This window comes from Cherax quadricarinatus, chromosome 80 (assembly GCF_038502225.1).
Source record: "Cherax quadricarinatus isolate ZL_2023a chromosome 80, ASM3850222v1, whole genome shotgun sequence".
NCBI classification, from domain to species: domain Eukaryota; kingdom Metazoa; phylum Arthropoda; class Malacostraca; order Decapoda; family Parastacidae; genus Cherax; species Cherax quadricarinatus.
The window spans coordinates 17,279,850-17,293,561 of record NC_091371.1 but is presented as its reverse complement, the minus strand read 5'-3'; the positions used below and the strand labels follow the sequence as shown (position 1 = coordinate 17,293,561).

The window sequence follows — 13,712 nt, the reverse complement described above, 5'->3', positions numbered from 1 at the left end:
CCCTGGGCGGTTACTGCCTACCAACCTATTACCTAGGATTTTATTATATGTAACCTACATTTTGTAAATTACAAAAAACAATAGTTTCTTTGAGTGCCTAGCTGGAAATTGCAGAGAGGCAGAGGAAAATTTAATACCCAGAAGAAGATGCAGAAACAATAAAGACATTTCTAGTTCAACCAGAAATGCAGAGAGGCAAAGAAAAGAAGCATAAGAGTGTGGAAAAACTAAAAGTGAAGAACAGGCAAGAATAGAGAAGTGAGCAGATTAGCCAGAAATTAATATGGTTGGGTGAAGGGATAGGCTGAGGGACAGTTTGAGAATATAGCAATGAAGGTCAAGTCTGAGCCAAAAATTCTTCACAGCCACACCAGAAGAAAGACTAAGGAAGCTTGTGCAGTGCTGATAAAATGGTTTGAGAAGGTGTTCTCAGGATAAATTGGCAATACCAGAAATGGATGATGTGTTAAAAAAAATGTGTACTGTATATACATTTATACATACTCAGGCATACAGATATACACAGACACAAATGCAAGGTTGTGAAGATTGGGAAAGGGGTCAGACTATTGGCCAGAGTATGGACTTGGAGGACAAAGGCAACAGACCTCATTCAAAGAGAAGGGCCTGAGTGTAATTATAGTGCCTACTATATCGCCAGAGGTTCACATCAACTGAATAACCTCTAGAGACAATGCTTATCTGGCAAATCTGAGAGTGGTTTTCAGGAATCTCAACGACATCATTCAGGGTTCTTTATACTGCATATGTCTGGCCCATTTTGGAAAATGCAGCACTAGTATGGACCCCACACTTGAAGTAGTACGTATGTTAAGAAATTGGAGAAATGTGTAGAAGTATGCAACACAACTAGTTCCAGAGCTAAGGGGTATGAGTTATGAGGAAAAGCTAAAGGAATTGAATCTACTGATCCTAGAGGACAGAAGTACCAGGGGAGACAAGTTAACAGCATGTTAAAAGACACACGAGTCAGGGATGTCAGGCAGTATTTCTTCAGTCTCAGGGTGGTTAGGAAATGGAATGACCTAGATGAAGATATGGTCGAGGCAGACTCCATGCACATTCTTAAGACTAGGTGTGATAGGGCCCATGAGGCTAAGAGAGAGAGTGAATCTGGCAAGTGGCAAGTTGAGAGATAGGGGCCAGGAGTTAAGACAACCCCAGCAACCACATATAGGTGAGGATATTCATTCTGCATTGTTATGTGGTAATTGGGCATTTTTTACTTAAAATATTTTCTTCACAACTATGAAACTAGTTTTGGAGTATTATGACACTTGGGTATGAGGCAAATATGTAAAAAAAATTAAGTGAAGTTTTAAAGGGGTGGATGGGTAAGTCAGTGGAAAACCTCAGTCAGATGACTAAGACCCACATCAGGAAACACTCGTCCTGTTTTCTGATGAATCTTGCATAACCTAACCTAACTGTGGCAGATGTTATTCTTTTCGTTAGCCTGGATGACATGGAAATGCTGTATCCATCTTGTTGAGTATAAATAATACCTTTTCATAATGTTTAACTACACTGATTCGTCCATTTACTGTTGAAGTTGATGAAGCTCTGGGGAGCGGAAGTACTCACAAATATGTGGAAAAGAACTTTGCTCAAGGGTCAGCAAAAATTATCATTCATTTTACTCGGTAAATTTTGTTAAGTCTGCCTTGACAAAGCTCACACATGAAAAATTGCCTGAAAATATGGAGACATCCTTGAACACTGTTTTTTTCCACAGTCATAAGGAAAGAAAATTTAAAACATGGAAAGTTTCTACTGACATTTTAAATTGAAGTTCAAGTCATAAAACTACTGTGTTTTTAAATATTTTGATATTTTTTACACTAAAGTATAATAAATAAATACTGTATTTCATTTTTATATAAAAATTTAGAAATTAAGTTGTATTTTGGTTTTTGGAAACTAATACAATTGACTGTATGACTTAATTTCATTGATAACATTATAATTGACATTGTAATTGAAATCTGCATGAAAATTTATATTTGTAGTATAATGGCACTTGAATTTGTTATATTTTAAGTTATTGAATTAAAATTGTATAATTTAGCAGTTTTCATTAAGAAGTCTCAAGTTAGACTGTTAGATAAATATTAAAATTATTTTAGTTTTTCTTTGTACACATCATGTAGCTCAGACTGCTTACTCATATCTCTTTTTCTTGGTCACATTATTACTGCTTAATGTTTTAATGGTCAGTGACTTTCTACACAGTCTGAAGCACTCAAAATCAATTAAGAAAATAATAGTTTAATTTTTATTTTAACACACTGGCACTCCCACCAAGGCAAGGTGATCTTAAAAGAAAAAGAAAAGTTCTGCTTTAATACCTTTAGTTCTGCTTTAATTTTATTTGTGCTTTTTTTCCCTTCAAGTAGCATAATTTCTTCTTTTTTATATTGAAACACAATAAAAGGCTAGTAACCCCTTCTGTATGCATTACTAAATTTAAAAATCGAAGCTTTCATTTTTCTTTATGGGCCACCCTGCCTTGGTGGGATATGGCCATATAATAAAGAAAAAGGCTATCAGAAATCATTTTTAAATTAGTAGAAAGGAAGTACCGTGGACCCCAGCATAACGATATTATTTCAATCCAGAAGTCTGTTTGGGTGCCGTTGTAGACCGAATTTGTTCCCATAAGAGGTATTGTGAATTGGATTAGTCCATTTCAGACCCCTAAAAGTACACCTACAGGAGCACTTACAAAAATAAACTTACATGATTGGTCGAGTTGGGAGCTGATCGTTATCCGGGGGTCCACTATATTATTAAATATGAGAAGCAAGAAAGTTCACTAAATGTAATAATTTTGGTAGAATTACTGACAAAATGTTAGGTAAAAGAATTCTTGTGACCCATGTATCCTTCCTAATTACTAAATGTTATGAGATAAGCATTGTTTAGTGTTATTGGAATACTGTATATTCTAGGATAGTATATTGAGGGTATGGCTAAAGTAAAAATCAATCTTACCTGTAATATCATAGAGCTACTGTAATATTAGAGCTACTCTAATATTACTGTATATTTTATCATTGAACACAGATCAATAGCTTGTTTTTTTTATGGCAGGTGAAGATGAGGCACAGCCAGATTTGGAGCACCGAACACGTCGCAGGTTAGTTCTTATCTTTCTGGTTTTCTACTTTGTTTGTCAGATACTTAAATGTTCAGTACTGTACATCTTATTGTTAACAAACTTGGTGTAGAGTTATGTCCTAGATGTGCAGGTACATTGTTAATGTTAGTGCAGTGCTTTTGTGTCTTAAAGTAATTACTTCTTTTAATCCAAGCTTTGTGTATATTTTTTTTCAGGATTAGGATATTTAGAAATAAACAACCTTATATTAGGAAATTATGAATGTCAGATTAGATATTAATTTTAAAGGAATTAATCGTACCCATACAAGATACAGAGCTGTGGTGAAGGATACGAGTGTGCACCTTTTTTTTTCTTTTAGAAAAATATTGTCCTATGAATGCTTTCATTAATTTCTTATTTATTACAAGTTAAAATGGGTTTACTAAGAAGTATTTGTATCTTTATTTGAAAGGTGAAGTGGAATTGGTTGGTTTGGAATTGGTTTGACATGTACACTATGTGTAACTAGTATCATTAGTTAATTTTCTTCAATTAAGACTCATAAATGACTCACAAAATCGTAAATGACACTATCATGGCTTCTATCCCTGCACGTGGTATGGTAAGACTCATAAATGTAAGAGGTTACTTGTAAAACACCTGAACTGAAATAAAATTAACAAAATAAATAATAATATTAATTAATTCATCCATCAAAATATGAGCTGTTATTTTTAACATTTTTTTAAATTTTTATTTTACAAACTGTAACCCAGCATTTGTTCTTTGTTAATGCTAATGAGAGAGTGTAAAACTCTTGTGAGAAAACTGTTTTGATCTAAAGAGGAGGAGGGTGACTTCATTATCTTGAATTAATACACCTTCACCCGGTGGCCTGGTGGCTAAAGCTCCCGCTTCACACACGGAGGGCCCGGGTTCGATTCCCGGCGGGTGGAAACATTTCGACACGTTTCCTTACACCTGTTGTCCTGTTCACCTAGCAGCAAATAGGTACCTGGGTGTTAGTCGACTGGTGTGGGTCGCATCCTGGGGGACAAGATTAAGGACCTCAATGGAAATAAGTTAGACAGTCCTCGATGACGCACTGACTTTCTTGGGTTATCCTGGGTGGCTAACCCTCCGGGGTTAAAAATCCGAACGAAATCTTGTCTTATCTTATCTTATCAATTTGTTCTGATTCTACAAATAGTTTCTTATATGCTAATATTCATTTGTATGCTGTTGATCTTTCATACGAACACTAACTTAATGTAATATTTTTGACACACCAGCCTTCTCCCACTGAGGTAGGGCATCTAAAAAAAATTGAGGAGACACATTCACTGTCATTCATTTACCCGCTCTTAATTCTACATATTGTAATCCTCCCCAACATTCAAACATTGATTGTATTTTCTTTATGTTAATATGCTAGAATCCTCATCACCTATAATCACAATCAACTTGTTATTTCTTAACCCTTTGACTGTTTCAGGCCCCTCTCTGAAACTGTCATTCTATGTCGCTCAATTTTTGAAAAAAAAAAAAAAAATTTTTTTATTATGAAATGATAGAGAATCTTTTCCCGATGGTAATGACACCAAAAGTTCGAAATTTGGTTGAAAACTCATGGAATTATGCTCCCGCGAATTTAGCGGTCTCGGCGACATATGCGTATCGGCGATTTCGCCGAATTTAAGCCCTATTTTCAGCCAATTCCATTGTTCCAGTTGACCAAACTCGTAGCTATTTCTTTAGAACTCCATTTTATCTATCAGCTGAGTACAAGAAACCTCCCATTTACTAATTTGGACTACCCAATATGGTGGTCAGAAATTGGCAATTTGGCCAATTTCACGCAAACTAAAAAAGATGCCAACTTCAAAATAGGGTCCAGAATAAACAAGGTAGACATTCGTGGCACTAAAATAACATATGCTCTGTTCATTAGTCACATCTCTAGGCTCCTCTTACATTATTATTGCTTTCTATTTTGATTTTTTATTCATACAAAAAAATACAAAATTTACTGTTATGCAGACTACTGCATTATTGTAAAAATGGTATAAATAATATCAGTGCACTAGTGAAAGAATATTAGACTCCCCAGTTGACGTGTATTGGACATGTGGTGTGATTTATTTACTCCTGAACATTGGTAAAAATCGAACATTTCCGCTAATTTGAGCTCAGTTTCAAGGTCGTTTTCATCATCAAAGTAATGAAAATCATCTCTATTTCTGTAATATGTTTTCCATTTTATCACCTAAGACCATGAAAATGCGAATACAACGATAAATACTATACGAAAATACACCTCAAAGTCGGCGTTTTATTCCAAAAAAACGATCAGAGTTTTTTTTTCTCATTACGCAATGTGTGCTGCAGGATTTTTTTTATGTGGTGCACACTGACCACACAGACCCATTCTCTCACATGTGGGCCTACCAGCTTTCTCCCGCTTGATTTGAAGCCGCTAGAATTATTGAGTATATATACGTCAGAAACATTGGCTCGTAAGACGTATTTATACGTCGAAAACAGTCAAAGGGTTAAATAATTAAACTTGATAAAAGCCATATAACATAAACTAATAAGATATTCAGTTCTTTTGTATTCATTGTAATTATTAAACTTATATTTACACTCGCCTAAGAAACTGTATGTACAAAATTATTCAAATTGTCATTGCCTAATTAATCTTAAGTTAGTCTTAAGTTTGCCCAAAATGCTCTGCATATTAACCCGTTGACTGTTGCAGCCCCAAATCCTGAGGTGTCTCCTGGTGTCGCAAAATTTCCGAAAAAAAAAAAATTATGAAATAATAGAGAATCTTTTCCCAATTGTAATGATGCCAACAGAATGAAATTTGATGGAAAACTGACAGAATTATGCTCTTGCAAATTTAGTGACCTTGGCAATATTTATGAATCGGCAGTTTCGCCCACTTTGAGCGCTATTTTCAGCTAATTCCATTGTTCCAGTCGACCAAACTCATAGCTATTTCTTTAGAACTCCATTTTTCTATCGATTGAGTACAAGAAACTGCCCATTTACCAATTTCAACTACCCAATAACGTGGTCAGAAATTTGCAATTTGGCCAATTTCACGAAAATTAAAAAAAATATGACAGTTTCAAAATAGGGCCCAGAATGAACATTACAGACATTCCTGGCTCTAAAATAACATTTTCTTTGTTCATCAGTCTCATCTCCAGGCCCCTCTGATATTACTCTTGCTTTCTATTTTGAATTTTTATTCAAACAAAAAATAAAAGGTTTACTGTTATGCAGACTACTGCAGTATTGTAATAATTGTATAAATAATGTCAACCCATTCATGACTGCATATTAGAATGGCTACTTGGACATTTATTGGAAAATGACGTTTGTTTACTTTTGAACATCGGCAAAAATCAAACATTTCCCCTACTTTGAACTCCATTTCAAGGTTCTTTTCATAGTAAAACCAATCAAAATCACCTCTATTTCTATAATGTGTTTTCCATTCTATCAAATGAGACCAAAAACACCATAAATACTATACGAAAATAGACCACAAAGTCGGCATTTTAATTAAAAAAATGGTCGGAGTTTTTTTTTTTTCATTATGCACTGCGTGCTGCAGGATTTTTTTTATATGGTGCACACAGACCTATTCTCTCACATGTGGGCCTACCAGCTTTCTCCTGCTTGATTTGAAACCGCTAGAATTTGAATATATATACGTCAAAAACGGTGGCTCGTAAGACTTATATAATATGACCAAAACAGTCAAAAGGTTAAGGGGCTTTCTGCATGCCCATCTAAATGTCATTCACTTTTGTATAAATATTGTATCATGCTGAAATGTAGTATTATTATTATAAGTGTGCATGCATCACAATTCAAATGGGCCTCTGAACTCCTCTTTTAGAGTGCAGGCACCATACATCCTGTTTTCAATGCTTGAGTCCAGCTAACCAGTTTCCATGAATCCCTTCATAAATGCTCACACTCCAGCAGCACATGAAATCATAAAAACTACTTGTCTCCACTCACTCTCATTTAACATGCTGGATGCTCAAGCCCTTAAGACTTAAAACCACCTCTATTCTCTCCATCCAACCCTTGCTGGGGTGACCCCCTACTACTACTATTCCCACTCCAGATTTATATGCCCCCATAGTCATTCTGTCTTGCTCCATCCTCTCTAAAGGGCCAAATCACCTTAACATTTCCTCCTCAGTCCTTTGAATTATACTTTTGGTAACTCTATACCTTCTTCTAATTTCCATGCTATGAATTATCTGCATAATATTAACACCACACAGTGCTGTGCAACATATTATTTTTGTACTTCCAGCCTCCTCTTCATTGCAATGTTTAGAGCCCATGCCTCACACCCATGTAAAAGTATTGGAACCACCATTCTTTGGTACATTTTTTTTTTTTTTTTAAGTACGAATACAGCTGCTTTTAAAACACTTTCTCAAATATTTTTGATAATATTGGTAGATTAGATATTGATCTGTAATTGTTAACCTTTGTGGGTGGGTGTTATCCTGGTTCTTTGAGACTTGTGCAATATGTCTCCATTATGTTATTCCTCAGCTTCATTCTTTCTTTCCATACTTGCCCCTCTCTCCAGTTCACTGTACTTCCTCATTTCATTTTGTCCCTACACATCACTGTTCCTCTGCAATGCTGGCTGCTGCTTTGGCAGATGATGTCGCTGTGGACTGCTCTTCACAATTTTTCGTTCTTGCTATTTTTTCCAGTATTTAACCAGGCATTCACTTCATGATCAACAACTCATTTTTAATGAGAGCTGTTAAATTCTAAGAAAACAACTGACAGGTCCATCAGTCACATTTGAAAATATAAGATAACAACAAGCATAACATGTGCACTAATATATAACAGAAGTGATTAACACAGTGCACCTTCTTAGTATGAATAGAGCTGGCAAATTACTTTCTTTTCTCCTTGCACACAAGACTGGGTATACGTATCTACTTCACTGACCATTACTTCATCAGGCAGATTTCAGCATATAACATCCCAGTTGATTTGCTTCCCATAAAAAGCATTCTTATAACATATCATAAGACGAAAACAAAAGGGAACACAGGTCATATATTATCACTCAGGCCAGTCAAAACATGAGGCACACCATGTTTTGATCAGATTTGTTTTCATTCCGTCTATTAGCCAAAAGCTGTATACAGGAGTCATGAACAGGAATAATTTTAAGATGAATGTAAGCCTTATCCCACCAGCTGGATACCTGGAGGGTGTTCCAGGGGTCAGAGCCCCTGTGGCCTGGTCCATGACCAGGCCCGGATGCACTTGGTGAAAAATTTAACCCCTTCATTGTTGGAAGTCCCAAAATTAAAAGTGCTGACACTGCCAGCATTTCTTTTTTTTTTTTAAATAATGTTTCCTGAAATGGTAGACAGTTTTTTTCTGAAGGTAGTGATGCCAGAAATACGAAATTTGATGGAAACTTATGGAATTACATGTGCAAATTTGGCTGTCTGGGCAGCTGTTTTAAATAAATTCCATTGTTCAATTTGACCAAATTCATAGTTATTTCACTATTATGCCTTCCATTCTATTGACTGGGCACAAGAAACTGCCAATTAAACTATCAGAACTACCCTATAAAGTCACAGAATTGAATAATTTGGCTAATTTTATACAAAATTAAAAAAAAATTCAGTTTAAAAACAGAATCCAAAATAAGAACTGTAGATGAATGATGAATGGAATCCTACAAGGAGGTTGATTTATCTAATTCATTAAGTTTTTTACATGATTTTGCACATGGGTATTGTTCTTATATTTCTTTAGAAGAAATCACTCATAAAATGAATTGTTTTTTTACAAATGACCTTTCGGTGTATGCGTATTTATAAATTCATTAACTGTTATTCACAGTTACTGTATTTCTATCTGCACACCTGCCCATCTCATTTTAATCACATAATTGAGCATCCACTCTACACGTCTTCATTAGACGATGTATAGCAATCTAGAACCAGTCTCCACAGTGAATATTTAGGTCACAGATGGAGGGTAAATGATTGAATTTTAAAGCTTAATGCTCATTTTGTAACATTTAATTAACTGTAGATGAGGATATGAAATTTCATGCATGGGTTTTATCAAGAGATGCATCACGAGAAAGTTAGGTGGTGGGTATATAAAAAATCAGGGTAACAAGTATTACTCTTCCACAGCTTGACCTTCATTTTAAATATTTAATTTGCATAGCAAATATATGCAAGCACTATATCTGCTGTACATGCCTGAAGCTGTTAAAAAATAGCAGTGGAATCCTGAATATCCTGAAAGATGTTATTGGCTTACTTTACATTCTCCAATATTTACAATCATCACAGACACGTCTGTGACAATATCACTTTTCTAGTTTTGCCAACTGTTATTTGCCTCTTTTTCTAAATCCGAATATGACACTGTTCGAAAGACTTGACATTTTCCACAGCTTCAGGTGATCACTAATATACATGACATGTACATTACTAATGTTGTTAATTTTCTTCACATAATCTCAAGGAGTTTGTTCATCAGAGAAATCACTTATATTGTGATCAGGTATGTACACTACTCTCATCAAGGATAAGCTTGAGCACAGAATTATACAATTTGTTTTGCACCTTGAATAATGAATTAAATACTTTTCCTGTTCGTTACTTTTATTCCTACAATGGGCTTATGTTATTTCTTGTCTTGTACAGGATCAGGATATCATATAGAAAATTTTCCCCATTTATTTATAAGTTTTATTAAGTTGACAATTTACCTGACAATTTTTATTGTGAGACTTGACTTGAAATTAAGAGCATTTTGATTTATGAAGAAAATATGTATGTACTTGGGCAGAAAATTTCTTGAAAAATAATAAATATACAGTGCTCCTTTTTATACAGTACTGTGAACTCAACCTTATGATTTATTTATGAAATTTGATACAAAAATGTTCGGTCATACACTGAAGAGTTTGTCAGTTTTCTGGCTTAATTATGTTTGTATTCTTGATTTTTGTGCCATGGTCAGTCCCTTGGATAATAGTTGCTTGGGTGAGAAGTGAGCAGAGCATCAGAGACATTTAGACAGAACACACACACTTGGTATAATCTGTGTGTAATTTTTTTAAACACACTGACTGTCTCTCATTGAAGCAGGGTGACCCAAAAAGAAACACTAAAGTTTTTCTTTTTGGGTCACATGCAAAAAGAAAAATGAAAGTTTTTCTTTTTACATGTAGCAATTTATACACAAAAGTGGGTTACAAGCCCCCTTGCTCCTGGCATCTAATTTGTCTCTTATGACATGCATGGCTTATGGAGGAAAGATTTTCCCCACTTCCCTATGGAGATTACTTTTTGTGTATGTATTAATTATATACCTCTCATCGTGAAGTTTCAGTAACTCAGTTTACTACCAGAAGATAGTCCATTAATTTAAAAAGTCATTAGTTGACTTATCTTTCAAGAATAGAAGTTTTTTTTTTGATGAGCACTGAAGGTGCTTTGTGAATGTAACACGTGGAAGAATGGGGAATATTTAAAAAATATTATTGTTGAGGAGAGGAAGACCTTAAGTGGGCAATATTAGGTGACTCTTTGTACAAGCAAATGAGTCATTTTTTACCATACAGAGAAGGATGACAGAATTAATCCACAAAATTAATACTCTACATTCTTAACCATGTATAAGGCATATGATAGAGTGGATGAGGGAGCAGTGTGGTAGATGTTGCAAGTATGTGGAATAGGTATTAAGTTACTAAATGCTTTAAAGAGTTTTTTTGAGGATAGGCTCAGGTTAGGGTGTGTAGAAGAGAAGGAGATTACTTCTCAGTAAAAGTAGGTCTTAGACAGGGATGTGTAATGTCACCATGGTTGTTTAATATATTTATAGATGGAGTTGTAAAAGAAGTAAATGTTAGGGTGTTGGGGAGAGGGGTGAGATTAAATTACGGGGAATCAAATACAAAATGGGAGTTGACACAGTTACTTTTTGCTGATGATACTGTGCTTATGGGAGATTCTAAAGAAAAGTTGCAAAGGTTAGTGGACGAGTTTGGGAGGGTGTGTAAAGGTAGAAAGTTGAAAGTGAACATAGATAAGAGTAAGGTGATGAGGTTATCAAATGATTTAGATAAAGAAAAATTGGATATCACGTTGGAGAGAGGGAGTGTGGAAGAAGTGAATGCTTTCAGACATTTGGGAGATGATGTGTCAGCGGATGGGTTTATGAAGGATGAGGTTAACCACCATAGAATTGATGAAGGAAAAAAAGGTGAGTGGTGCATTGAGGTATATGTGGAGACAAAACACATTATCTATGGAGGCAAAGAAGGGAATGTATGAAAGTATAGTGGTACCAACTCTCTTATATGGGTGTGAAGCTTGGGTTGTAAATGCTTCAGCGAGGAGGTGGTTGGGGTTAGTGGAGATGTCCTGTTTAAGGGTAATGTGTGGTGTAAATATTATGCAGAAAATTCGGAATGTGGAAATTAGGAGAAGGTGTAGACTCAATAAAAGTAGTATTAGTCAGAAGGCTGAACAGTGGTTGCTGAGGTAGTTTGGTCATTTAGAGAGAATGGATCAAAGTAGAATGACATGGAGAGCATATAAATCTGTAGGGAAAGGAAGGCAGGGTAGGGGTCATTCTCGGAAAGGTTGGAGGGAGGGGGTAAAGGAGGTTTTGTGGGCGAGGGGCTTGGACTTCCAGCAAGCATGTTAGATAGAAGTGAATGGAGACGAATGGTTTTTGGGACCTGACGAGCTGTTGGAGTGTGAGCAGGGTAATATTTAGTGAAAGGATTCAGGGAAACCGGTTATTTTTAAATAGCCGGACTTGAGTACTGGAAATGGGAAGTACAATGCCTGCACTTTAAAGGAAGGAGGGGTTTGGGATATTGGCAGTTTGGAGGGATATGTTATCTTTATATATGCTTCTAAACTGTTGTATCTGGGTGCCTCTGCAAAAACAGTGATTATGTTTGAGTGAGGTAAAAGTGTTGAATGATGTTGAAAGTATTTTCTTTTTTGGGGATTTTCTTTCTTTTTGCATCACGCTGCCTCGGTGGGAGATGGCTGACTTGTTAAAAAAAAGAAAAAAAAATCTTAACCATTATCACTAATGCAGTGGACTAATGTATGATACTTCACAGATAACTTGTATTTAGAGTGGAAACATTACACAACATGCAAACATAATACATAGCAAAGTTAGCAGTCAATGTTTAGTTTGTTTTGGTGCAAAAAAAAAAAAAAGTTTTTATCATATTAATTTGAAAATACAGTGGTACCTTGGGATACGAACAGCTCAAAACTCGAACAGTTTTGTAAGTGTATTTATGTAAGTGCTTTTGTAAGTGTATTTTTGGAGGTCTGAAACGGATTAATCTGATTTACATTATTCCTTATGGGAATAAATTCGTTTGGTATTGGCACTCGAACAGTCTTCTGGAACGAAAAAAATTTGTATCCCGAGGTACCACTGTACTTAATATCTCTCAATACATAACAGATTTTTGAGAAAAGATCTGTTTTTAGGCCAATTCGGCTTGTTAGACTAACTGCCTAAAAATATGGAATTTCCATACATTATTTAAATGAGCAATACTGTAAACCCTCCATATAACAAACTTCAGAAATGTGGAACAAAATCTGTTTCATCAGTCTGTTTGGAAACTATGGACACAGTCCATCATTTACAGAATTTTACATTATTGTTACAATCACAGCAAAACACTCTTCTTTATCCACCACAATTGCCATTACCAGCCACCTGCTCTTCCAGTTAGTTTGTTACATGGAGTGTTTACTGTCATAACATGTGTTATGTGAAGCTGAAAATAGGTGTTAATTTCATACATTACTTATGGTCTCAAGTTTGAGTACCTGATTAGGGGTAGCGTCACATTATACAGTAAAAACCTTAATTTAATTGACAAAATCTGTGGCTGGTTAACATCCAGAAGCAACAGTCGTAGTTTGTTAACTCAGGAATTATCTGTTATTTTTTACTGTTCACTATGTAAATTAATTTTAAATTTAATTGGCAAAGTTCATTATTTTCAGAATTGTCTGGTATTGTTATGATTCACTGGTGAGTGGATTTCAGTATTGTGACTTTATTCTTTATAGGCAACATCCATTAAACCTAGAATTGTTCATTATTGTCATGACGATAGAAGAACAATCTCATCATTTGGATTTAACAGATAACTGCACAAACACAATCAGTATTAGTGGACATTCCTTTCCTTACAAACACCTTAAGTTACACTTACCTGCATTTATAAACAGTACATTTAAGAGGTACTTAAAGCTTTACAACTGCCAAGCTGCTGTGCGAAAACACATGCAACACAGTCATCCTTTCTACTAGTGTTTTGTTTACAAACAACTCGGATGCAAGTTGGGGACCTCCAGTAAAATCACATCTTGGTATTCAATGTGGCCAGCCCAGTAGGGCACTGCTGATGAATTAGACCCATGTAGCACCTGGGTATCTTTATTTTAAAGTCTTTTTGCTAACCACTGGCTTTTTCAATTCAGTACAGACC

General features: G+C 35.3%; 1 protein-coding gene across 4 annotated transcripts in view; it reads left to right on the top strand.

Annotated features, from left to right (window-relative positions):
* Positions 1–13,712, top strand: part of Ae2 (Anion exchanger 2) — a 434,313-nt gene that overhangs the window by 167,178 nt on the left and 253,423 nt on the right. For all 4 annotated transcript variants that reach the window (XM_070102192.1, XM_070102191.1, XM_070102193.1 and 1 more), the window contains one exon: positions 3,115–3,160. In XM_070102192.1, the coding sequence (XP_069958293.1) occupies positions 3,115–3,160 (46 nt within the window). The remainder of the gene's footprint in view (positions 1–3,114; positions 3,161–13,712) is intronic.